This window comes from Ptychodera flava, chromosome 12, assembly GCF_041260155.1.
Source record: "Ptychodera flava strain L36383 chromosome 12, AS_Pfla_20210202, whole genome shotgun sequence".
In the NCBI taxonomy this organism is placed as follows: Eukaryota; Metazoa; Hemichordata; class Enteropneusta; family Ptychoderidae; genus Ptychodera; species Ptychodera flava.
In genome coordinates this window covers 39,808,764-39,835,812 of record NC_091939.1, presented here as the reverse complement: position 1 = coordinate 39,835,812, position 27,049 = coordinate 39,808,764, and the positions used below count along the sequence as shown (strand labels likewise).

General features: G+C 35.6%; 2 protein-coding genes across 5 annotated transcripts; one reads left to right on the top strand and one right to left on the bottom strand.

Moving 5' to 3' along the window:
• LOC139145882 (coiled-coil domain-containing protein 62-like) lies at positions 1-18,882 on the bottom strand. 4 transcript variants are annotated; one of them, XM_070717318.1, is made up of 12 exons: positions 18,753-18,882; positions 8,651-8,943; positions 6,647-6,839; positions 6,224-6,390; positions 5,739-5,840; positions 5,158-5,235; positions 4,306-4,399; positions 3,717-3,818; positions 3,061-3,251; positions 2,324-2,540; positions 1,682-1,788; positions 1-1,292 (listed from the first exon to the last, which is right to left on the bottom strand). In XM_070717318.1, exons 2-9 carry the CDS (start codon positions 8,837-8,839, stop codon positions 3,187-3,189), a joined length of 990 nt encoding a protein of 329 aa, XP_070573419.1. In that variant the 5' UTR covers positions 8,840-8,943; positions 18,753-18,882; the 3' UTR covers positions 1-1,292; positions 1,682-1,788; positions 2,324-2,540; positions 3,061-3,186. The 4 variants fall into 4 exon arrangements, with proteins under 4 accessions (XP_070573419.1, XP_070573417.1, XP_070573418.1 ...); XM_070717316.1 differs by lacking the exon at positions 18,753-18,882 and adding an exon at positions 14,155-14,312; XM_070717317.1 differs by lacking the exon at positions 18,753-18,882 and adding an exon at positions 13,058-13,161.
• LOC139145883 (density-regulated protein homolog) lies at positions 18,859-27,049 on the top strand. Its single transcript, XM_070717319.1, has 6 exons — positions 18,859-19,015; positions 21,850-22,065; positions 23,192-23,347; positions 25,355-25,471; positions 26,247-26,386; positions 26,866-27,049. Exons 2-6 carry the CDS (start codon positions 21,870-21,872, stop codon positions 26,908-26,910), a joined length of 654 nt encoding a protein of 217 aa, XP_070573420.1. The 5' UTR covers positions 18,859-19,015; positions 21,850-21,869; the 3' UTR covers positions 26,911-27,049.

Genomic DNA, 27,049 nt, shown 5'->3' with positions numbered 1-27,049 from the left:
TATATATATATATATATATATATATATATATATATATATATATATATACAGACAAAAAATAATGGAAGCGGCTCGTAGATGGCATTTGAAAATTTTACTGCTACCAGGCAACAAGATGGCATTGCTGCAAAGCATGAATTTCACTACACAACCTCTCACAGTGATAAAAAAACAATATATAGAAATCTTCATTCCTTTTATCTCATACTTCATCATTGCTTTTTTCTTTCTTACTTGAAGAATTAAAAATGTTGAAATCGATATGCTTAAGCAATAAAGCACACCCAGTGACGGTACAAGATTTCGACCAGTTCACATAATATATGCACAAACAATAGTCAGTGCAGATATGGAGTGAACTGGTCAAAATTGAATTGTATACCCGTTGCTGGTGTTTTTATTGCTATTATATCATAATATTGAATTGAATTTTGGTGTGATATGTCAAAAAGGGAATTTCCTCTAGCTGAGAACTTGTGCTCATTCCAACAAATGGAACATTTGTAGGAATATAGCAGGGTTATTTTCATGTCTCAACCAATCAGATCACAGTATTTGGGCCATCAATATACTGGTATGATATAATACTGTTTTTAAAAAACTTCAAATTACCGGATGACTAAAATAGAGTTCTTATGACAATAGCAGAATGAATTTTTAGGTAACTTAGATACCAACTGTTTTGCCTTTTCCAGAAAATCACTTTTGTTAATATTCAATTTTCCTGGATTGAATGGATCCTTTGGTAGCTATGGCCAACTCTTTCCAAGAGTTCACATATACTGCATGTAGATTTTTCAAACACTTGATAACACATCCATGTAAGTACTGATCAGTATTGGTGTTTGCAATGACAGAGATTTCACTAAAATGATGTCAATATCACATTACATAATCACAGTAATCATTGAGGATATTATTTTAACATGATAGTATTCTACCATGATAAATGACCATCTCTATGAATAGAAATGGCTCCCATTGGAAATTGATACACAGATACATGTATCAGAAATCTACATCCAATGGCAGTAGTACATACAAAATAATTGTGACATTACCTTTTAGTCAGTGAGAGTATGGTAGGTAGGAACATTCATTAATCTGTTTGTACACTGCCTAGCCAAATCCAAGATTGTACAAGTCATGAACTGATTTTCAGAAATTAGTGGAAAACAATTAAGGTGAAATCTGGCAGGAATAGAACAAAGCTTAAGGGCTTCAAGGTATCTTTGGTAACTTTAAGTCTTGAAAGGAACATGACACAGCATCTTGTCATACATCTTTAGTGACTGTTGGCAAACAAGAGACAAAATTGTTGTTATCAATCAATTGTTGTGAAATCCCTGTGCTTGAAAAATGTATGAAGATGTCAACAGGATATCATGGATAAACATTTCAACAGCTTTGTCTCAGCAATACAGTTAAGTCTTCATTCAATTGTCATTTACTTCAGAGTAACCTGACATTCACATTCTGGAAGTGCCTTCAAAATCAAAATCATTTAAAGTTAGCGAGACACAATCAATGAATTTGCAAGGATCAGGAAACAAAGAACAATCAGTAGAGCGCCACCTATGGGCAAAAACTGTAATGGCAGGTTCAAAGAGTATTTGTGATTTTTGAAACCATCTTGTATCAACATTTCACACATCAGAGTTGAGACAAATCACCAGCTTACCTTGGTGAGAAGTAGGGAGGTAATGTTGTCTGTTCAAGATTTCTAACCATCTCTCTTGACTCTGACAACAATCTGTGGAGTTTACTGGTTGGAGAATTGTCAGTTAGCTGTAAAAACACAGACAACACAATTGATTGATTTTAAGTCACTCTATCATTACTTTACATCATAAAATGATATGATATCATTTTATATGTACAGTAGTTACAAAAAAGTTGAACTTGAGAAGATCAGATAGAATGACAAATCTATGTGAAACAAATTCACTACACTGGAGACATGGGGCATTGATTATTGAAACAGTAATCTGGTTGCTGTACCGTATTGTACACTAAACATTCACATTGTTTATCTGTTGATTTCCTTTTATTATAATCTCTCATCTTAAAGGAAACACCAAGCTTATTTGATTCAGTATTTTTTCCACAGAATCTCTCTTGAAAAATGAAGACAACTATGTTAGCTGAAAACTGCATTAGTGAAAAACATTTCTGTACAAAACAAAGTGCACAATGTAAATGAAAGTTCATTGTTACGGGAGTAACTAAGATTTGTTTGTAGCGTCCACATCTACAAATTATTTCTGCAACACTGACTACTGAAGACTTGATTTGGATTTCTGAGTGTGGATGCAATACTCACATCATTAGCTGTGATATTCAGCAGTTCATCAGTTTCTCCACTACTACCATCCTGAGCTTGTGCATCGGCACTAGTGTCAGCTGTATCCAAATCCTTCATTGCCAGAGATGTTGACAGTGACGGTGACTTGGGAGATAGCTTTGTGGTACTTGTTCTGGATAAAGACTTTGAAGGTGATATGCTGTGGCTTGGTGATAGACTACGGCTTAACTCTTCACTGTCAAATCAAATCAAGAATTTAATCTAACAAATTTCTGACTTGGGAATTTATAATTTTGGTTGAAAACCTTGCAAGAATGTCTACAATAAGTCAATTATAATTATGCGTGTATTGATTTTTCTGAAAGAGGTGTACACTGTTAAGGAAATTACAAGTTGAATCCACAAAGGACAGCTGTAACTGATGGTAGTTTTAGGTGATATGTTATGCACAATAACCTTAAATTAATGTTCTGTATCTTTGAAGTGAAGAGAAGTGCATTTGGTTCAAGGCTGAGTAAAATCCATAAGACTGTTGATAATATTGGTCACATTAAACTTCTGACTGTTCACATTTCAGCTAATACTCCATTCATAGCCATTACTGCATATACTTTCTTCGACTCCAAAACTCTTCAATTTCAAATAACCATCAATGCACTCCACTCAAAATATTTTGACTAAGATAAAACTGCTGAAATTCGAGTAGGTAAACCAACATAAAAAGTGAAGTATGAATTAGAAAACATATTACTCACACTGTATCACTAAGTCTGCATTCTTGTAAAGCTAATAGCTCATCTTTACTTTCCAAGTTCAACTGCATCAAGGCCATTTCTTTCTGTTGTCTGTCATAAACTTGTCTCAAGTTATTGAGCTCTGCTTCAACTCTGTCTTGTCGTGATTTCTGTAATTCCAGTAACTGATCTTTCTCTCTTCTCTCTCTCGTCTTGTGGAAAAGAAAAATGCATAAATTGTAATAAAACTTAATATAATCACGGTAACTGTGCTGGTGTTACGCTTACAAGACAACAGAATATCTAGGACTGTCCTCTGTGTTTCTGTTTTTTTCTATTTACTCAGAAATTGTTTCTTCAAAAATCTCACATGCCTTGTACTTTTTGTTTAACTGTAAACTAACAGTACAGAGTAAATCACTGTCACTTTCAAGTCTTATTTCTCTGTGAGCTCATGGTCAGATCCCTAAGTCTTTAATCTTTTGTTTTCAAAATAGCATTGGTATTTCAAACATTTTGATAAAATTCTGTACAAATATTTACTTTGCATAGTAATTAACAAACTTTTGAAATTATTTGGAATCAGCCTGATACTATGGCATCCAAAATTGTCAGTATCAGAATGTAGAATGGCTTTAAAAAACTAAATATTCTGAGCTTTCTGATGCACAACTTACTTGAAATTTGCAATTCTTTCTTCAAGGATACTGCCTCTTCCCTTGCTTTGCTTGTTAGGATTTGTTGTTCTGTGTTGTTGCTATTGGAAGCCCCTAATTCTCCTGAAGTAGGACAGGATTAAGAAATGGACCATTTCTTGTTAGTCAGTACATATTGTAAATTGACGGTAGATTTCACAGATGTATACATGTAAAATGGTAAACAGTGTAAAGTCATGCTTTGTGAGTTTTCATTACATGGGAAATGCATCATGATTTGAAAGCTTATCTTAATTATTTGGCACAAATCCACTTAGTGTTTTGACTGAGTTAGATGAAATTATCATTGTACTTTCCCTTAATTTTTTTTCGTATTCATATTATCTATATAACAAGAAAGCTTCCTTGCAGTTCTTCTGCGTGCATTTACGGACAGTCTGCAACACAATAATCTTTAAAGGCTTGGGATAAAATTTTCAATGACAAATTCTCTCTAATACTTTCAAAGTTTGTTCAGTGAAGGGAGAGTGAATTTGAAGTACAGAAGAGTAAGTTTGTAAAGTGTCTTTCCATTTTCCAAGGCCTTTAAAGGATAGAGGATAAAACTTACCCCTGAGGCGTTCAACTTCAGCCTTTGTATCGCCAAGTTTTTGTTTCCACTCTGTTATTTCTCGCTTGCTTGCAAGTTCTGATTGTCTGAGTTCCTGAATTAAAAAATCAATGTTTATACTTATATTTGTAAACAGTGCTAACATTTACACTAACAAAACAATACGCTGTGAATCATTTTCTCATCTCTACATACCAAACATATTTTATTGTCTTTATTGGGCGTTTTGTTTTTCTCAAATCCGCTAAATTTTTTGTACAAGACATAGAGTAGGTTAGGTACCCTTTGTGAAAAGATATTGATGAGGACAGGAAATGTTTTGATGAGACAAGTGATTAGATTGGCATAAATCTAAAAAATAATTTTATCATATAGATAGGGTGGTTTACAGTGAGCAATATAGGATGTCAGTTTGGTAAATTATACCACAATTATAGTAACATTGTATGATGACAGATTGAAGATTATCTAAGTATGTAGACTCCAAGCGAATGCTGTTTCCAATGACAAAATTCAACTGGCCAGTGTGAGTAGAATTCAATTTCAATCATGTTTAGCTGTGTAACCAGAGTACTGGTTAGGATTGGGACTGTATGAGATTGGGTTTGGGGCTGTATGGGATTGTGATTGATATGTATATGAACAACTGCAGTGCTCACCATGTAAAAAAACATTCAAAAAGTACCAAGATTAAGATAGAAATTGAGCTCAGTATTGCCTGAAGATGTTTATATAATCAAATGGACTGTATGATAAGTTATGTCTTGGTATGGTGTGTTCAATGGGTGTGACAAGATTAAGACAGAAATTATCAAACTATGACGGGTGTGAATACATCACAGTGATACTGACCTTGCAAGCTGCATCAAATCTCTTGAGTTTGGATGTCACGTCTGTGATATGTGAGGATGCATCTAGTAGGTCCTTGTCCTGGAAGCAAGAAATCGATACAGAATGGATTTCATTGACAGCATCCTACTGTATAGATTATGATCCTAGACAGAAGCATCTGATTGTCAGTGTGAGTAGTAAACATACAAGGTCAGCTGTCATTTCAGTTCATCATGTCTATCAGTCAAATATTTCATTTGTAAAACCTGCAGGCACTTTGCTTGTCTCACATCTTAGATTCTATATAGTGGACACAGCATTGTCTGATGGATGACATAATTTATCTGCTGTTATTGTCTCTGAGTCTTCAATTTGTAAAAATATTTCAATCATGAAGCAATAAATATGTCAGGGGCCCTTACAGATGGGAACGGGATGAAGAAGCTCAAATCATCAACAACTTTAATCTTAGAAAGAGATTTCATTCTTCAACTTTCTCTTTTGTATTCTGTATGTGAGAATTATCTGCAAGATGCAAAACATCAGCTCAAATTAAAATTGCAGGAAACAATAGGTGACAAAAACATAAATATGGGTGTGACCTTAAGTTTCAACACTGTCAACAGCTCCTGTTCTCTGGCTTCAAGCTGTCCAAGTTGAGCTGATAGTTCACGGACTGTGGAAGTTAATGATCTGTTTCTATCCTGCATTAAAAAGAATACGTATGGTGATGTCATGCAAACATTGACAAAACAATCAAGCTGTAGTGAAATACAAGAAATTTCCTAGAGTTTAATTCTTCACATCCATGCATGTACATTCCGGAAGCTTTCCATTCAGAGTTCATATAATGACATGAGAAGAAAGTAACTCTGATTGGTATTTGCTAACTTTACCCAATACTTTCTGAAAAGCACAAAGACATAAACCTGCTCCTGTATTTGATAATGAGGACAGTCAAAAGAAAAGACTAGTGTAGTTATTGTTGGTTGAAGATGATGAAGCCAGCATATAATACCAGTGGATGTACAATACACAGCAATGACAAAAACCAAAACCACAACTTGGACACTCACTGACAACTCACCTCTAAATCTTGTACATACATGGACGATGAAGACGCCTTTTCTGACAACTGTTCCAGCTGTTTCTGAGTGGATTCTAAAGCACAAGTTTTGGATTGTTCCTGAGTTTCAATGATTTTAAGTCTGCTGGCCAGGTGTTTGATTTGATCATTCTTGCCACGTATTTCAGCTGAAAGATAAATGAATACAGCCTATGTGAATAACATTGATCATTAACAGGTTTATCAACCTGTCGACATATACAATTTCAAAAACAGTCTGATAAATTTGTTTTCATGGCATATCTGACCTCACTGATGAAACTTACCCTATCAGCTCAGATGAAATCACAATTCCACAATCAGATTTATTTTTCATATTCAATGCATTCAATACGTAATGCCGAAAACACACTATACAGCATATATATTTTGTTTTTTTCTCACCATCATATCTTGAACATCTTTGTTCTAATGCTAGAAGTTTCTGTCTATCTTCATCCCATGCTAGTAATTGTTTGTGATGGGCATGAACCATATCATTCAACTCTCTGTCTCTGTCTTGTAATTCAGCTATCAACAGCTGTAACTCTCTTCTCTGTTTCTGTATTGTTGCTGCTTCCAACTCTGACATGTAATTCTGCAAAAAAAAGGAAATTTATCCCATTAACAGGATTCATACTACTTAATCTGGCACTTGCCTTTGTATTTGCAGAGGGTCATCTCATCTGTGGGATTGTCATGCTACATGTACAGCCAGGCCTGTCAAATGCTGCTGGGGAATTGATCCCACTTCCTGACCAACTGTTCCTACCCATTATATACAATTGCTGGTTACTATTGAGAGCCAGACAATAATAGAACAAGTACATTTCTGAATCAGTAAGCTTAGACCAAAAATCACACTTCTTGTTTTCTTACTTTCTTATAATTTATTTTCAACAGACTGTTCTACTTAAGACTAAATTATGATTTGGAGTTTCTAAGTCTACTTCATATGTTTCAAATAAAGCTATGGGATATATGTAGTCCATACAGACTACAATACCAGTATAACATATTACTCATATGTTGCTTGACACAATCTAATATTTTCCTTCTCTATTCAGCTCAAAATTGTACAACTTTTCAACCACAGTAGAAGACAAAGTATAAAGCCCTGGAACCTGAGAAAAAATTGGGGCCAAATATCCTTGCTTCTTCATTTTCTGTATCTTCTAGTGTTCTGAAGTCCTCACACATCCATAGATAAATGCATGGATAGAAGTCTGATTTCAATCACTTCAAACCAATAATCAATCATATAATAGAACACAAAACAATGACATGTACATTTTTAAAAATCACACATTAATCCAAGAGTGTAACCATGTAGAAAGCTATGAATCAATCAATCAATCAATCTATCATTTGATTATTCACCAATTGATCTTGCTGTATGCTATTATTTAAAGAATCATCATAAGGGTCAGAGAGAGGTCTGTCATTCACTTGCTCCACTGGTAACAGTACTTTATTTGTATCACAGCGTATTTTGCTCAAAATCACTTTTTTGCAAAGATGCAAGTAATTTTCACTAATTTGTTGACCCATGATTGAAACACCGGCAGTGTTACCTTTTTACCATGTCATGCAGTTGTAAGTTGGGTGAGAAAGAAGTGATGTAAATTGATGTAAATCACCCACTTTCTGGTGTCTTTTTCTTCTATTTCAAATATTTCAAAAGACTAGATTTCCAGTCTGTTAAATCTAAACATGTTCTTTAGATACTATTCAAGAAAACTACAATTTCGTTTGGCAATAAACTTCTTACATTTGGAGTAAGAGTGATTTCAGTTTTGTTTACAATGATTTTAATCACTTTTCTGAATGTCAGTCTTTCAATCCCTGCCGTTCAAGAATGAGAATAGATAACGCAAAACAAAATTGTTTTTTTTTTCTACATGAACTCGAGCTTCACATGTGATATTGAATTTCATAAAGAAGTATCAAGTTTTTTACTTAAATTCATTTTTACTATTAATACCAAAGTTGAGGGTTCCCCATGTATGGAATCTCTTCAGCCTTCAAGTAAACTATTGCTACCATACTGAACTTGAGCTTCTCTGCTTTTTGACGATGTTTAGTAGAAGGGGGTTTTCTTGTCATCGTTGATGACAAATGATGCTGTTCAAAAAGGTGAATTGGTTAAGAGCAATTCCACCTCAATGCATCTGCCTGGTTATTTACATTTTCTTCATTATTTTATAACATGGACATGCCGGCACATTCTTGCAAATACACAGCTGTTTCTAGCAGGGAAAGTATAGCACTTATTATCATGCCAGTACATATTCCACAACAACTTGAAGATTAGAAATCTTACTAGACTCATGTGTGATATAATTTCGACAGAATGCCATTTTGACTACCTTCATACCTGTGATTGTTAGTGTTAGTATTGTTCATTACCTGTCTTGGTGGTGAGCTGTGGTAGGTTCTGGTAGGACTATCAGATCTGCCTCTGTTTGGACTAACCCCAGTCCTGTGTGACAATGGACTACTCCCAGCATACCTCACTGGGCTAGTATATGTGTGCTGTCTACCAGCTGCTGGTGATGTATGATGGGAATTCATGGTTGGTGATGAGTATGAGGTCATTGCTGTAGTTACTGCAGCAGTAGTACTGTTCTGTGATGGTGACAGGCACTTAGGTGTACTGGTCTGTGGTTCATACGATACACTTCTAGAACCACTCTCAGTACCTGTTCAAGCAACAACAAAAAATAATATGAGATATTTCATCAACAACAATTTTCAATCATGAATATCACTTGCCTTTATCACTTTTGCACATTCATTTTAATTTTAATAAATTCTTTCAAAAGACAGGAAATGCCGGATAGCTTGTTCCATGAATAGCGGTGATACCATATCAAGCCATAGGTGATTGTAGTACTTTCTTTTACAAAAACATTTGATACACATAATATGCTGTAGATGCAGGATGAGTGTCGCTTCTTTGATATTTTCCTTTTTTTTATTCATTTCAAAACATTGATAACATGAACAATTTTGCATTTTTTATTGTGGTTATCAAGGAGACTTTTTCTAGAAAATTATGTTGTTGGCAAATAGTTACCACAATGATTCAAATTTAAGTATGACTCAAAATCTCTGAGTGTCTAGGATGCTTCTAGTCCATGAAATAAACAAATCTTATCTTAAATATCCAAGGCAATGAACACTAATATATAATTTGGTGAGCTAACTATTTTATTGTCACTGGTATGCAAATTATCAAATACATGAATCATTAAAATTTCATGGTTTCCATGGTATGTAAAGGATGGTATTCATCAATCATACATTAATCATTGATGTTAACCTATGACATCAGAGAGGGAATCTGTTGAAAAGTGTATTGAAAAGACTACATTTCTATGTAAAGCTGAAACTGCTTTTCATTTTAATTTTCATCAGTCATGGTGAGCTAACGCTTTGCACATAAGATAATGGTTGACCTGAATTAAGTTCAAGGCATCTGAGACACCTGAACTGATTGCAAATATCAGATGAAAAAAGAGAATTATTTAAAAGATGTCCTTTATCATATAGACAATAATGTCTTTTAGCACACAAAGTGATCTGAAAGTACATCTGAGCACTGTAAAACTTAATTACAATGCCACATTTGGACCAATCTTTCAAGACTTGCCAAGTACATGTAATTATGATTAAATAGAATAACAGGGAATGTTATATACATGTACACATCGTTGGAAATGAACACTACCATGTGAAAAATAAAGTTAAAAGCAAATAGACCATAATGTGACCACAATCACTGAAAAGCATTACGGTACTTGCTGAAATTTGAATCTTGTTATTGGTATGTGAATCTACCAAACAGAGATAATGATAGTGGAAATAGTAATTACAATAGAAATTATATTATTTCACCAGCAAATCAGCGAACATAAATACAGCAAAGACGCCCCAAACATCAATACGGAAAAGTAAATTCACATTCAAATTAATCCCAGATTTGAAAGTGCTTCTAAATACAATACAAAGCTTGACAAGATTTCTGTCACATTTTTTTAACCACAAAAGTAATATCCCCTGCAAGCGCACTCAAATGTTAGATCAGATTGGAAACTATAACCTTATCCCTGTTGATGTTTAATATTTCACTCAGATTTCATCATTACAGTGGCCATACTAAATGAATACATTGATGGGTAAGTACTGTACATTATTATACACCTACTGCCGTAACCTATGGGAGTTTGACCGTCCAATAACTTTCCGTATTTTGTATAGTACGCGGAGTCCCGAATACGGGAGGCGCGCGACGCGCCTGTTTGATCTTTGACCTCGCGTTTTATCGGATTTAAACAAACTATTTTACGGTGAGTTATCGACATAATAACAACTTCCACCAAAATGTATTCGTAGTATAAGGTTAAAAACACGCTAAACACAAAACTGAGTCTAAATGCAATTGATTTTTATTTTAAAAACCAATTAAATTGAAAACATTAAGCGAAGTTTGCTTGTACTGCACTGAAAATTAATTTGGCTTCGTGCCAACGCAAGGGACGGAGGCGCGCGTTCCACTTATATCGCGCGTGCCGCATCCCTCAAATTTACCATAGAATTAGTTTATACGGACGATTGATGGAGGGAGGTGTATAATAATAGGGTTATACACAAAATAAGGCCCTGTATGGACTCGGGCTCAGTGAGTGACGTATTGGACTCGCCTTCGGCTCGTCCAATACGTCACTCACTGAGCCCTCGTCCATACAGGGCCGTATTTTGTGGATAACCCTATAATACACAATCACTGAATCAGGCTGATGGCAATTATCGGTAACAATTCAATCATTTCTCAGATGGTTCTTACCAATACACTTTGAAATTTAGATGGTGATATAAATCATATCCTGAACAAAAAAATGAACTTTGAATATCATAGCCACAAAAAAATAAAAATTTTGGGAATAACACAAAGATGATGATCTGAAGACTGGAAATTTGAAAAAACTTATCAATTTATTAAATTACGATTGCAAAATTGGAAAATTCTCCTCCGTCCAAAATCCAGTCAACATAAAACATGGGGTATAAATACAAGCTGCTGAAGATAAAATCATATAGTGTATTGAGTGATCACAGGAACAGCTTGCAGGACCCTGGGAAACTTTCACAGTTTGTAACATAACCAGATACACTAGCAGTTTGTAGTGTAACCAGTGATATACCAATGGCTTCACAGCGTAACAACAGAAGACCCAATGACTGACCTTTGTCCTGGCTACTACTGGTCACTGTTGAGTAAGTCACACTCACTAGTGTGTTAGCTGTACTCGTCTCCACGCAATGTTTTGCATTTCTAAATCTCAACACTGCAGTTGCACTCATAGTGTGTAGGAAAATGAAAGCAGTTCATTCATCCAAAACGCTATCATCCAATTACTATCCTAACCACTTTGATAAGCATAGGCAATCCTGCTTCCACAATTAGCATTTGTAACAATACTTTACTTCTGACTATGTTGACGTGGGCAAAATCACTGGTATATCAGATGTGCCAGTATTAATGCAATCTAAACATGAATTCAGTGTATGGATAAAAAATACAAAAGAGAGATTACCTTCAAACAGACCAACATATAGCAAGACAGACAGCTGTTCAAAACTGAAAGTGAGGCTATGCAAATCCAAAAGCATTACCGACTATCTATCATGAACATCCATGATATATGTATGATTTCAATAAGACTCCAGTAAAAATACTGATACTTTCATCTGTTGACAAAAAATAAATTACCTTGAACAATAGGGGAACACCAACTAGCCTTCTTCAATGGAATTTTGCACCACTCTATTGGACATAATACTGTCATGACTTACATTTCGATTTACATTACAGTATTTTCCTTGAATAATAAATGCCTTTGAACATTATTTATCTCTTCTTACCTACACTACAACAATACCTGAGAGATGCATTAGCATATGCTAATTAGATTTGACTAACTGTTCGGTGACAAGATGAAACAATCACAGATTTTTAGTGCACCCTGTTGACAGATGGCTTTCCATGACTACCGTACCAGCATTAAAACAAAATATACAGATTTAATTCATATGAAATTACTTTCCCTTTTTAAATTAAATTCTATTAAAATATTTACATGCACTGTCCCAAACATATTTCAAATAAAATTCTTTGTACATGTAACTTCCAGTCCAGGGTGCATGCATGCTTTTTACATTCAATGTTTTACTCATCTTCTGCTATGATGTAAATTCAAAATTTCTTTCAAAATTCTTACTAACACTGTATTTATCTGATGATTTTTGGGTCTTCTATATGAAGTAGACAAGCTGAGAACCATTGAAACCATTGGTATTAAAATATTAGGTGTCTGGTGAAAATTACTACATATCCACTATGCAATGCTAGCCATGTATGCTTTGTTGGGATTTGGAAACCATGGTGACAGGAAAGCTAGCCATTTAAAAATTAACAAAGCTCCATACCGAATGTAATCCACCAGGATATCCTGCCACTAGATTTTCAAGATCAAGGTAAATTTGTCAACTTGAATCATTTTCAAACCGAAAATCCTGAGAAAACTTCGCATACGTTTACAAAATCACCAATATGGTGCAACAAACAATACATTGGCCTGTATTTGTCTACTGACAGACATTGTAATAACTTGGGACAAAAGAGAGGTCTCCATGAAAGACAACACAGAGTGGCCATAATTGCTTTGTGGCAACACAAAAGACAATAGCTCAGTTTACAGTCATGTAGAGAACCGCTTATTTAGGCAGCACAGATAATCTTTCTACACTTACCTGCCATGCTACATACTTGATACTTCAGCAGCATGCAAATCATTGCGACAAAAATACAGCTAAATATTTTGCAACCAACAATCTGGTAACTTTAACTGTTGTACACATGTGTCTATGTTCAAAGCATATCTGTACTACCAAGCCTTCAGTTCAGCTGCTGTATCAACAGTCATAGATATCTCACTGCCTCTTTAAATATCAGCAGTGGGGTAGCATGTTTATCTACATATCACCTAGTAACAATCTTGGCTGCTATAGTTAAGTTCTCATTCATGAGCATGTGACAACATATTCCTACATCTTGAAGATGTTTACGCTTGATATGCATGTAGCCAGAAAATTGGCAATGGGCATGCAAATTAACAGTTTGCTCACAACATGTTAGAATTGACTCTACTCTAGAATTACAACACCTCCACTCTAACTCAGTAACTGCCTACTATCGGTGAATAGGATCAAATGCTGAACCACTGCAAAGACCATGCATGTGACTCAAACTAAATTAAAAGATTTTACGTCAGAATAAAGTGCTCTGAGGAAAAAGGAATGTGTAGCAAAAAAGCGGACACTTGACTGCAACAAGTTTCAACAAGTAGTGATCTAGCATTGCCTTGCAGACAAATACAAATGTGCTACCTACTTGAACAGTGAAGGAAAGCAGCTGCAGATCTCAGCACCAAGTAGTCTATAGTGAGTTGACACAGACGATGTCTTGCCAAATGTGCGAAAAACACACGCCAACTCAGAAATAATAGAGATTATGATTTAAATGCCAACCTCACATGTTTCCTTGCAATAATAACACTAAATACTGGAGTTACAGGAGAATTCCTTTGTAACACATGAATGAATAGAGTCCCGATGACAGTTTGTGATGAATTGCTCACGCACATTCCAATGCTGCCCTGAGAATGGATTAACTTCACAAAGCAGTCAACAATATTAGTGATATTAACACAAAACACATTTGGGTGAAAATCGCTCACTTGTGATTCCAGTTATTTGTGAAAAATAACATTAGATTTTCACTACCACTCTAGGGCATACATGTAAGCCATGGAACATTGAAAATGCATTGAAAATAAAGGCATACTGACCGCTTATCAACCCCAGCAGATCATCCAGGTCAGAGAATATCCTCTCTGGCTCCATTGCATACTTTGGAACTATTCCATTCCAATAAAATTACAGATCCTACTTATGCTAGTACACTCTGCCCAGCAAGATCATGATTCTACACACAGTGGGTAACTCTCAAATTAACCGCCCTCGGTCACTTTGCATACAACAATTGGTTATTACCAATTCAAACAGGTGTGGGGTCTCTTAGGTCCATTCATAGTACAATGGGGCCCCAGGACTGTCCTGGCCGATTCTCTATTGTTATGTACACACACACGCTATCTATAAAGGCAAAACAGAAAAGCTTCTGAGGTCTTCATTTCAGCTTTTTTCAATCAAATCAATAAAATTTTGTCAAGGAGCTAGATGTTAAAATAGATTGAAAGGACACAAATATTGATTTTCTCAGAATATTGCTAGAGTATGCTCACTGGCAGAAGATCTGCCAAGCAAGCTAGGATTTTCAGAGAGTTAAACATGTTATGGTGGATTGGTGAGACTAATCTACATCAAAATCACTTTGTCCAAAAAACCTGACAAGACATGCTTAAAAGACAGTTGCCAAGCAACAATGTCGAAGGTGATATCACCTGGCAACATTATTGGCTTGTATACAAAAACCACTGAGTAAATTTACATTTTAATTTGTTGCCTGTGAGATACTAGTAAGCATTGACAGCAACAAGTCTCTATTCTGGTGAATGTATCGTCTCATGGAAAATAATACAAATATTTTGAATGCACTTAATACTTGGAGCATTTGATTTGTATATGTGACAGTACACCCACTCTCAAAAACCCTGAATTGTTATACACTTCATGATAAGTATTTTCTCATCAATCATAGTATTTCTAATGACTATTATTAAATATCTGAAAGTAATTTCACATGTAGCACTTTGCATTGAGTGTAAATTGTATATATCCCCATTGTCTGCACAGCATTGAATAAACAATTTAACAAGGTATTACAAATATACAATTTTTTTAAAAAGCAAGGGTAGAGTGACAGAATTGTTGTGTTTTGACAACTTGCTTTCAAATCTAGATCTTTAAGCTGACCATCATCCTGAACTGATTTTTTATCAGGCAAAGTTTATATTGCATTTCCTTTACATTGATATGAAATTAGGAGCAGAAATAGGGACAATGAATACGCAATCAGTAAGTACTACATACAAACTTTCCGTCATTCTATTCAAGTGGAAACACTTGTAATAGAAACAAACTTGGTGCAATAAGTTCAATCCACTCTAAGAATAACAAATTATGTTTCTCTGCAATGTATTACACGGACAAACAGATTGGCTATATAGATCATCAAAAATATTTCACATCAGCTATTCAATATTTTAATGCTTAGAGCTTAGATGTATGGCAGAACAGGCTTTACCTGTTACCAAAGGTCTATCAGTGATACTTTGACAATCTATCAATAATGTAGTCACCTTTGTGTTATGATCTCATTAGAATTGTGATGTCTATTCACGGAACAATATTTATTTGTGACCATTCATCCCATCACTATTATACAAGTAGTTAATGAGTGTAAAATCACTTTTAAGCAAACCGTCATATTGATCTCATTGGAAGCCATTTTAACAAAACACTATTGTCACCTTCCTCAAGGACCACGCTGTACTGGTTACACCTCTTTAGATTGTTCTTTGACAAGACACTGAATTATGGACATATTCATGCATGCTGTTTTCTAGACACATATCTGGATGTCAGTGATACCAAAGAGTAAGAAAGCATTATGAAATATTTCTACTGCAACAGCATTCACTTAAAAACAACATTATGGTTAGGAATTATCCTCTATTTATCCCTGGTTACATTTCTCATTACTTCACAATCTATGCTATGATTGGCGTGAATAATGTAAACTATTTTAACAACCTAACATTTAAAAATAAACATGATAAAAAAATACAAAAAAACTTTGCAGCTGTCACTGTCAGCACTTTTCTTGCAACCTACCCGTATATGCCATAAAACATTAGTATGTCATTCTATACGCTCAGACAACAAAACACCAGAGTTATTTCATCAATGTCTTGACCATCAAATGTCATCTCAAGATGTATGAGTTGTTGCATTGTTGGGTTTGAGGATCTCCATAGCCATCAATTGCAGATGCTATGATATTTAGTAAAGGTTTTAAACTAAGTAACGTCTTTCATACAGATTTTCAATTTAAGACTTTCACTTAACATATGTCCATAGGGGCTTTCTTAAAACATTATTGGAAAAGAGAGCCAAGGACAGAAAAATAAAAGATGTGAACGTTCACTTTTGTGTGATGACAATAGAATAATTTATCAAAACAATGTGAGGATTGGGAAAGTACATTCACATGACAATGTACCACTCTTCAGACAATGAATGTTGCCAGCATGACAACACACAGCTTTCATCTCACCACAGTCCCTCCACACACAGAGTGCGGCTGTCATCTCATTGATCGACCTACAACAATTTACAAATTATACGATTTCTTGAAATGACAATATTTCTGTGTGTATAGGGTTCACTGGTAATAAGTGTGTATGAGAAACCAACTGTTATGTCAACAACAGGCCAAGCAAAAGGATAGAGATTCGCTGTTCTGAAATACAAAAATGTAAATTAAGGAAACCTTTCTTTAATACCGTATATGTAATGAATTTCTCTGAGATATGCAAAAATTTTGGTTTACTCGAATAATGAAAGATAAAAATAATATATTCTTTATGTGTACTGGAAGCCAACGTGCATTGTCTAAATTAAATCAAAATGTTAATGCAGTCTGGATGTTCTTGTTTTCATAAATAAATATATAAGAAATTATACCAATTAAGCTGACTTGTAAAAAGGATATGGTATAATGCTTTGTGTTCGATGAAAGTGTGCAACATTATCAATATTTTAAGTTCTCTTTGATTAACGGATGATGATTACCAAAATGTAACCCACTGTGCACTCTCCAGGTAAATTTCTCGTGTATACTTTCAAATTTTTACAAGTTGTAGCGGATTGTCTCACTAAACAATGGAAACATGCTGTTTCAATCAATATACTGGTTTTTCATTTATTATTTATAACTTGAATGTCCAAGCTAAACACTGATGCCATGTAACACTAATAGAATCAGATTAATCATGGGAGGTATTGGACAAAGAAATACATAGTAAACTAACCGGACAAGTTCAATAGACACTTTCTTTAACTTTTTATTCCTGTAATATTATACCCTTGACATTCATTTTTACATTATACGTACATTGCCCAGTGGTACTGTGAGCACTAGTTTTCACCCATCTACTTCACATGTAAAACTTAAAATTCCTTAACTTTATTGAAGTTTCGTATACATCAAAGTTTACCGATTACAGTAATATTGTGTAGACGTCGATATCTCAGTAATTTAAAAGTTGTGGGCCAAATATCTAACTCAATATTGACTGGTGTGGTTGAGGCGAAAACGAGTGCTTCATTCATTCACAAGCTCGTGTTTCAATTTTAAAATCAAAGTAGCTCTACCCACAGGTGTCCGGAGTTGCCGGTGTACATGCATAGAGAGAATGGGAAGGTTTGACACGATTTTGCCCTCCGGAATCCTGTAGACAATAAAAATCCACGTATATCAACGCATACAGTCAAAAAACTACCTTCCTCCGACAGATAAATACCTTTGACGTTTAATGTCCAACCCTGAGACGTGTTAATTGTTATTTAGTCTCTCTTTTGGCCCTAAATTCCTGGTTACGTACATCCTCAGGCTGTTACGTACGTCAGCCATTTTGAACGGGACAAATTACCCATGGTTCAGCGCGCATAAGTGATGAACTCGTGACCTTTGCACGATCAAAACAAACGTAACAATGGTAAACTTTCCCATGACTTGAGTTTGTGCAAAACGCAAAGCTGGACGTTGTGTGCACCAATACTTGTAGCCCGTTTGATAGTGGATTTAAATTTAGCGGTTGCGGGGTCACGGGTTCATGTCGAATGCTAATGACCCGCACTGCACTATGGGAAAGAATCTGGTTATTAAAATGGCTGCCGTACGTAACAGCCTGATGAACGGGGTTACCAGAGAGTTTTGGGCCGATATTGAGACTAAATGCGAGTTTGCCCACTTGAAACTTGAGCGTTAAAGGCAAGAGGTATTTCGCTATCGGCGTAGACCTTTTATTTGACTCTAAACTCCTTATTTGTTTGGATTCACGGTCAGGCGGGCAAAATCGTGTCAAACCTTCCCATTCTCTCTATGCATGTACACCGGCAACTCCGGACACCTGTGGCTCTACCATCGTGAAACTGTACGTCCGGATTTTTTTTGAGTTTATAATCACACGTAGACATGACGGTGCAGTAAACAACAAGATACAACAAACATCTCTGGATTTGTCACCTGCAAATAAACTCGCGGTTCAGTCCGTTGGGTACACTTTGGGATATTTTAAAACACGCGTTCCAGTCCACATTGATGAGGGACCGTGTTTCAAAGAAAGTGGCACTGATACACTTGGATAAATGTACACGAAATAATTTAAGAGTGTTTATGAAAAATGCTAAACCTCCTTACCTTCCGGGAAGTATGAATACGCCGAAATCGGCGGCCTCCCTTGGACTGTACTGGATCACCACGACACGTTACGAGTAACGCACGTCCAAAAGTGTCACGAAGCTAAAACTTTTCAAAATATAACCTTTGTTATTGGTGCGCATGCGTAAGGTCATGACGCAAGTGCTCTTCGTCTGATCACATGAAATAGGAAATCGTGGATGGAGAAGGTGATCGCATTCTGGATCCTGCATCATTCAACAGTTTTACATATTTAGATAACGGTAAGTAAATGTCAAGACATACTATTGCATTTTCATGATCACTTAGTGTCTAAAGGATAAGAAGCTAAACTGGTATGTTGACATGTAAGACTGATTGAAACACCGTGAGCGATGCCGCATTGGTCATAGACAGCCAAGCGTAGCCATGTACAATAAATAGTATGGTGTGCAGTGCTGCTCGCAAAATTGCCAGTTGAAAATGAAACACAGAAAAAACTTGATGGGATGTAGAGGTAGACCTACTATAGGTTAGATGGTCAGACAGATGAATTATCCTACCCATAAGAAGGAGGGAGGGGGCTTTAGAGAAAGACCTTGCAAGAAAGACCTTCCACAATCCATGCCCTTACTCGACCGTGTGTGATTGGTCCAACACACACACACACACACACACACACGCATATGTATATATATATATATATATATATATATATATATATATATATATATATTATATATATATAAATATATATATATATATATAAAATATGTGAGGACAGCTGTATACTTTGACATAATCTTTATAATTTAATATATATATTTATATATATATATAATATATATATATATAATATATATATATATTATATATATATATATATATATATATATATATATATATATATATATATATATATATATATATGATATTTCTGTGTTAGTACAAGAGTTAAGTTTTGAATATTGTTTCTGTGTAGCTGTTCTCACAGTCCGTAGAGGGACTGTGCTGTACTTCATCACTGTAGTAGAATACAGTGTTTTGAATTGTTACGTGCAGAGAAAACGAACAAAAGGGTGAACTCAGCAAATAACGTTTAAACAGAATTTATTACAAAATAAAACTAATTGCTAAGTCAGGATAGAGTACAAGCTTTAAAAGTGTACAGACTACTTATCTCAGCTGGGACGGCAAAGCTCCAGTCTCAGAGTTGTAACAGTCAGTCGGATGAATGAACAGTCCTTTGGCTTGCAGGCTTGAATTTGCACAAAGTCCACAGTATAAATCCAGCGTTGGCAGTGAAGGTCTTGAAAAGTCTTGAGAATGACTACTGCTGGAGTTTAGTAACACACAAGAGACACGATCCCAAAAGTCTGACTGGAAGCTGTGCACGTCCCTTTTATAAAGGCATATAAGAACAATCTAGAACTTTTATTGACATGCTAATTACTGTTCTAAAATTATCTCTCTTACACAACTAATCAACTTTCCAGAACATTCCAAACATGACTAATTGAATTCAAGGTTGTGAGGTCATTAAGGGCAGTGACCTTGAGAATGTTCTAGACTAATTGAACTCAGGTCATGATGAGTGTGGGGGGAAATGACCTACATAACACTTATCATATCTGTAATGAACAATAGGACTGTCTTGCAAATTACTTCAGTGTTCTATCAATATTATCATTATATGCAAAAATGAAAATTGGTCTGCAAATTTATATGACATTTTGGAAGTTACACATAGAAGAACTACGAAAATACAACTCTATAGGCAAATGTTACGAAGAATATAGAAAGACGTATTAATGGCTCAGACTACAAGCTGCGACAACAGCCATGCATGTGACACTGACAACATTTTTTCCACATTTGTAGCAGCAGTGACCTATGTCATTTGTGTGCAGCTATACCAGTATTTAGAAGCTAACCTTTAGCCAGAAACAGTGCTATTGGAAAGCTGCATCTCTGATACTAAAATGTGAAGAGCCATCAGAATCACTAGTTGGCTATTAGCATCCCTTTGGTATTGGAAACAAAAAAGATACATGATACAAGGATGGTTCAGTGATGGGTCACATGACTGTTTACATGTTGTTTTATTCCCCATAGAAATGTTTGTAAATTTGTGCTTCTCAACATGCTATGTCATTCTCAGTCTCAGTTGTTGCTATGTTGTTAAATGCATGTTTTTAGTGATTTACAGGTAACTAGCATCTTTTCCAACCCACCAAGAACCAACTTGCCTGATACCCACTTGTATGTTGTTTGATAACATGTAATAATGCATGGTCTTTTATTTTCTCTTTATTTTGGCTGTGAATGGTCAGGCTGATTATCCATTGATCAAATGTCTGTGCAATTGTAATCAGTAGGCTGTGAATTTCAAAGTATCTTTTGCCTGCAATAGACTGCCCACAGAAAAGCTCTTGGACAGAAGGACAAAATAAATGCCTTGTAGTCCACTCAGTGTTGTTGTTTTCTTATGTTTGATACAACCTTGGGCAGCAGTCGGGATGCATGTCTTCACCTCTCACTTTCACTGGTATTAGTACAAGTCATAATCATTTGTAAAACATGGGCGAGTTTTTATTGTGTGAGTTAGTATTGGGTGAGTTGATATCAGATGAGTTGATATCAGAGAACAAGCACATAAAACTACAGACAGATAAAACACCAAAATAGACCAATTGTAGTGCTTAGATAGTGATGTATATCAATAGTATTTGAGCAGTCTGATAACTGAAAAAATCTAGTCGTACTTGAGTTCTTGCAGTGCAGTGACACATCTTTCATGTCTTGAATGTACGAGTACAATTACAACCACCTGCACTTGAACTTTTTCTAACCAACACAAGGCTGAAACATAGGGAGTGACGTACAGTAGTATGTTCATAGGATATACCATCATTATTAGTGATTTCACAAATTTTTCTCCTAATGATTACACTAGCTATGAACAAAGTACCACATCAGTTGCAATGATACTTGTCAAGTAGACATATCAAATTTTAAATTTCTGCCATGAAAGAAACTACCAAAATTATATATCACAAATATTTTGATGTTGGTGTTTCTAGTAAACAATGACTGCACTTTATACATTATATTATAGTCTTCCAGAAGTATCACATCATGGCCGCTGCTGAAGTAGAGGTTGCAGCTGCCGGATTAGAAGCAGAGGATACAACACCTGATAATACAGATGAAGTGACAAGTCAACAGAAAGAACAGGAGGAGCCAAAAGTGAAATCAACGCAACCCCAGGAACCTGAACCTGAACCTGAACCTGAGCCTGTCTCTTACCCAATCAAAGTCATTTACTGTGGAGGTAAGGGTCAACACAAAAGCCCAATCAAATAGATTTGTCATATCAGTGAAATTGTCAACAAAAAGGTGATGTATTTATCCACACTGTAAAAAGATTTTATGAAAGTATAATGGCACGCCACCACATCACAAATTTATGACAATGTTGAATTGACAGGAAAGGGGCATGTAATTTTACTTTTAAACTTTTTCTAATCTATTTTGCTTTCTGGTAGTAGTCTATAATTGTGTTTGTTTATGTACACAGCCTGAGGAACCCAACAACATGCCTCTAAATCTGAAAGTCAGTTGCATTACTTGTAATCATTACCATATCATTCAGCTTCTTTCTTGACATTGTCAGACATTTCTGATGACTTGTTTAACCCTTTCACCACCATGGTTTCTCCCAAACCCATTGTTGTCAATGGTGAGTGTGGACCTGTGTACAGGGAATTGGGGGTGAACAGGTTAAGGCGGAGGAGTTCTTTGACATTTTGAAGCCATCCCATAATTCTTTGATGCATAGAGTTTTGTTTCAAGTATGTACTGATTCAGCTATGATATCTGTCCAGTGGTGTGTGATCATTGTCTGCATGACAGTAACATTGGTATAGTAGAGAAACCTTAACAGTGCCCCTCCATGATGACACAATACTGCATCACTGATATAATTAACAATCTACAAAAGCACACTTGAAGAATACTTATCCCAAACACTTTGGTTCTCCTAAAAACATAAAAACACTTTGGTTCTCCTAGGGTGCCCTTCCATGTTGAAACCCCCCCCCCCCCCAAGGATTATGTCAAATGGTGATATTGTTCAGTGTTGCCTCTACTAATGTCTGGGAAGGACCACGTAGTCACTGCATATAACTTTTCCAAAGTATTCTCTGGTAGCTATCCTTGCTAAAAATTACCAAGAATATTTGACATAATATTTCACAATGACCCTGGATTCCCTACCCAACATTTGATAGAATGACCCTGGAGTTTGTAATATTCAAACTTGACTGTGATCCTTTATACAATAGGATGACTGAGTATATGATCCATTTCATAGCAGATTTCAATTACCCATATTGGGTTGTGTTTGCTATTCACTCTGTAGTTCATTCACCCTAATGGAAATATATTACTTTTCTCAGAGTGCACCATGCCACTTGAGTACTGTGAATTTCATCCAGACTATGAGAAATGCAAGAAGTGGCTTGAGAAGAATTTACCAGAGCAGTTTGAAGCAATGATGAGACTTAGAGGAGATGAAGATGAAACCAGCTCAGAGAAAAAGAAACAAAAGAGAGGTAAATCTGACTTACCAAACTTATTTACCGGTATAGCTGTTGATAATGAGGCCATTTGAATGACATTTATTTAACCATGAACTCGTCATAATGTTTTAGATGGAGAATTTGTATCTTTGTCATGCAAAGAGCCTTGAGCTTAGTAATAGTATCACTATTTGGGATCAAACACCTTGTCTTTGTTTGTTCATTTCTACCGTTCATAGCTTGGAAAATGGAGTAGACTCATGTCTCCTAAGTCAAAGTGACAAAGGCTTTTTTAACATGACCAAAATCTTTGGGACAGGAAAGATTGGATATTCTTACATTATGATAATGGTATAAGTTTGGACACCGTGGATGATTAAGCAATAAGGCACACCCAGTGATGGTATACCACAAGATTTTGACCAGTTCATGACATATATGCACGAGCGATAGCGAGTGCATATATGAAGTAAACTGGTCAAAATAAAGTGGTATATCGTCGCTGGGTGTGATTTATTGCTATTATATCATAACAGTATATTGAAATTCTAGCCTGGAGCGTCATAAAAGGAATTTTGCTCAAGCTTAGAACTCGCGCGTATGCCAGCCGTGGTATATCGCCAATATACCATGGTTCTCTTCGCGTCTCGACCAATCAGATCGCTGTATTTGCACCATCAATACACTGGTATGATATAATGTCCAATATTACACTAATTTCAATTGAATTTGTGTGAATGTAATGCCAATCTCACTGTTATTAAAGTCAGTACATTATGAATTGTTCATGTAGGTGGCTATAGTCATATACTTTGCCATTGTATTTCATTTATGACTTGCCATACTGAAGGTTGTTTGATGCATGGAAATATTAGTAATCTGATGTCAGCACTTTTTGTGTATGTATATGGAAGGTTTTACTCAGCAAGGTTTACACAGTGCATGGCAATATTAGTAATCTGATGTCAGCACTTGTTGTGTATGTATATGGAAGGTTTTACTCAGCAAGGTTTACACAGTGCATGGCAATATTAGTAATCTGATGTCAGCACTTGTTGTGTATGTATATGGAAGGTTTTACTCAGCAAGGTTTACACAGTGCATGGCAATATTAGTAATCTGATGTCAGCACTTGTTGTGTATGTATATGGAAGGTTTTACTCAGCAAGGTTTAAACAGTGCATGGCAATATTAGTAATCTGATGTCAGCACTTGTTGTGTATGTATATGGAAGGTTTTACTCAGCAAGGTTTACACAGTGCATGGCAATATTAGTAATCTGATGTCAGCACTTGTTGTGTATGTCTATGGAAGGTTTTACTCAGCAAGGTTTAAACAGTGCATGGCAATATTAGTAATCTGATGTCAGCACTTGTTGTGTATGTCTATGGAAGGTTTTACTCAGCAAGGTTTACACAGTGCATGGCATTATTAGTAATCTGATGTCAGCACTTGTTGTGTATGTCTATGGAAGGTTTTACTCAGCAAGGTTTAAACAGTGCATGGATATAGATAGATACACACCATACATGTACATTACCCAAGAAATGATATGATGAATTATTGTTTGTTCCAGTACAATATAATTATTCATTTTCACTGATTATTTGAGCATCAATTCTACTCATTTAAAATAGAATACGCCTCTAAACCTTTTACAACATTCTTTTAGCCTACAACCCGTGGGGCTCGTTTTGAAGCTTATGGGGTAAATAATATTTTCCCCTGCTTAGTGTTGTTAAAATCAGGAGTTTCATTTTCCCCATAGAGATAACACAGGGATCCCAAAAGTGATAACACAGGGATATCAGCCATTTTGAATTTCAAAAGTTAGTATTATTGGGTAAATTGTTTCTCTGGTACCAAATTGAACGATGACCCCTGAGTTTTATTGTTGACTTTTAAAGAGATCTAGAATGATTGAAAATTGACTTGAGGAAAATTTGTGCAGAAGTGTAAGTCTTCTAATTTTGAGGTGTGGGCTACCTTAAAATATTAATCAATGTTTTTTATGTTTTATGATTATCTTTGCACCTACAGGGGGTAGAGGAATAATTAAGACAAGGAAGAAGACAGCGCCACAGAGAATTACAATCAGCAGAATGCAAAGGAATAAAAGAAAATATGTGACAGTTGTCAAGGGCTTGAGTACCTGTGGTAGGTTCTGCTGAAAAATACATATACAGTTGTATTTCAATTATATACCGGGTATTATGTCATTACATGTACTGTAGTCCACCATTGAAAGTCAGTTAGCATATAGCATATCTGAATTAATGGGAATACCCATCAGAAAGAAGATAATAAAATCTTACATTAAATACACTCAAAAAATTGCACATTGTAAAATTTTCCTGTTTACAAAAAGTAATTCATATAGGCTTCATATATTGAGAGAGAGTGAAAATTTTGAATGCAATGGAGTGATGTATCAGTAGGGGAGATGATTGGATGTGATGTAGTGATATATCAGTACGGGGTAGCCAATTGAATGTGATGGAGTGTTGTATCAGTATCAGGGAGGTGATTGGATGCAGGGAGTGTTGTATTAGTATTGGGTAGCTGATTGGATGCAGGGAAGTGTTGTATCAGTATGGGGTTGCTGATTGGATGCAGGGGAGTGTTGTATCAGTATGGGGTTGCTGATTGGATGCAGGGGAGTGATGTATCAGTGTGGGGTTGCTGATTGGATGCAGGGGAGTGTTGTATTAGTATGGGGTAGCTGATTGGATGCAGGGCAGTGTTGTATTAGTATGGGGTTGCTGATTGGATGCAGGGCAGTGTTGTATTAGTATTGGGTATTGGGGTAGCTGATTGAATGTGATGGAGTGTTTATCAGTATTAGGGAGGTGATTGGATGCAGGGCAGTGTTGTATCAGTATGGGGTTGCTGATTAACTTTCAATATCTTTTTACTGACTGGTATCTTTCAGATATTGATTTAAAAGTTGCATCAAAGTATTTTGCCAGTCATTTTTCCTGTGGATCATCAGTGACAGGTGATGATGAAATCGTAATACAGGGCGATGTCACTTATGAGATTCAGGAAGCTATGTTGAAAAAATGGAAAGAGGTGGGTTACTGTGAACAATGATTTTTCTACTATCCACAATGTCTTTACTGATTATCATGCATGGCGTAATAATGTCAGCTGGTGGAATAGAGATGTAAATATTGAATTAAAACATAATTTATTTAGCAGATTGTTTTAAAAGGGTCATTGTAAAAGTTTCAAAGTGTACTCACACCAAAGAATCCTATTGAAATTCTCCTCATATCTCTTTATTATAGCAGCACTGTAAGCATGATACTACATAGAATTAAGAAAAAATCAACTGTTGTATCATGGTCTAGGTACCGCTCCAGTTGATTTCCCTGAACATGCGTATTACTTCATGAGTAGAAAGTAAATTTTGTGGAAAGGTTTCATAAACTGACTCTTCAAAGGAAAGCATCTTACAGAGAAGCCTTATTGTTACTCACAAACTTTGAAACGTAATGAATTTGAATCTATTATGATAAAAGACTTCAACTTGACACTTGTAATTTCAGATTGATGAAGATATGGTGGAAGACTTAGGTGATCAGAAGAGATAAAGTGTGCTGACAAACTCATCTTTTCCCCTTCCATGATTTTTACAGAGTCACGATGAAAATGAAAATCTGGCATGTACAGTTCTATCCTGTTTGTAATGATACAATGAAACACAAATAAAATATTTCTCACTGTGCAGTA

Excerpts from the sequence above, each read along its gene's own strand:
- LOC139145882 (XM_070717315.1), bottom strand. The coding sequence starts at position 11,608 with ATGAGTGCAACTGCAGTGTTGAGATTTAGAAATGCAAAACATTGCGTG. Across the intron at positions 5,236-5,738 it reads TGACAGTGTTGAAACTTAAG|GACAAGGACCTACTAGATGC; the intron begins GTCACACCCATA and ends TCTTGCTTCCAG. Across the intron at positions 3,819-4,305 it reads TGAAGTTGAACGCCTCAGGG|GAGAATTAGGGGCTTCCAAT; the intron begins GTAAGTTTTATC and ends GTCCTACTTCAG.
- LOC139145883 (XM_070717319.1), top strand. The coding sequence starts at position 21,870 with ATGGCCGCTGCTGAAGTAGAGGTTGCAGCTGCCGGATTAGAAGCAGAG. Across the intron at positions 22,066-23,191 it reads CAAAGTCATTTACTGTGGAG|AGTGCACCATGCCACTTGAG; the intron begins GTAAGGGTCAAC and ends TACTTTTCTCAG. Across the intron at positions 23,348-25,354 it reads GAAAAAGAAACAAAAGAGAG|GGGGTAGAGGAATAATTAAG; the intron begins GTAAATCTGACT and ends TTGCACCTACAG.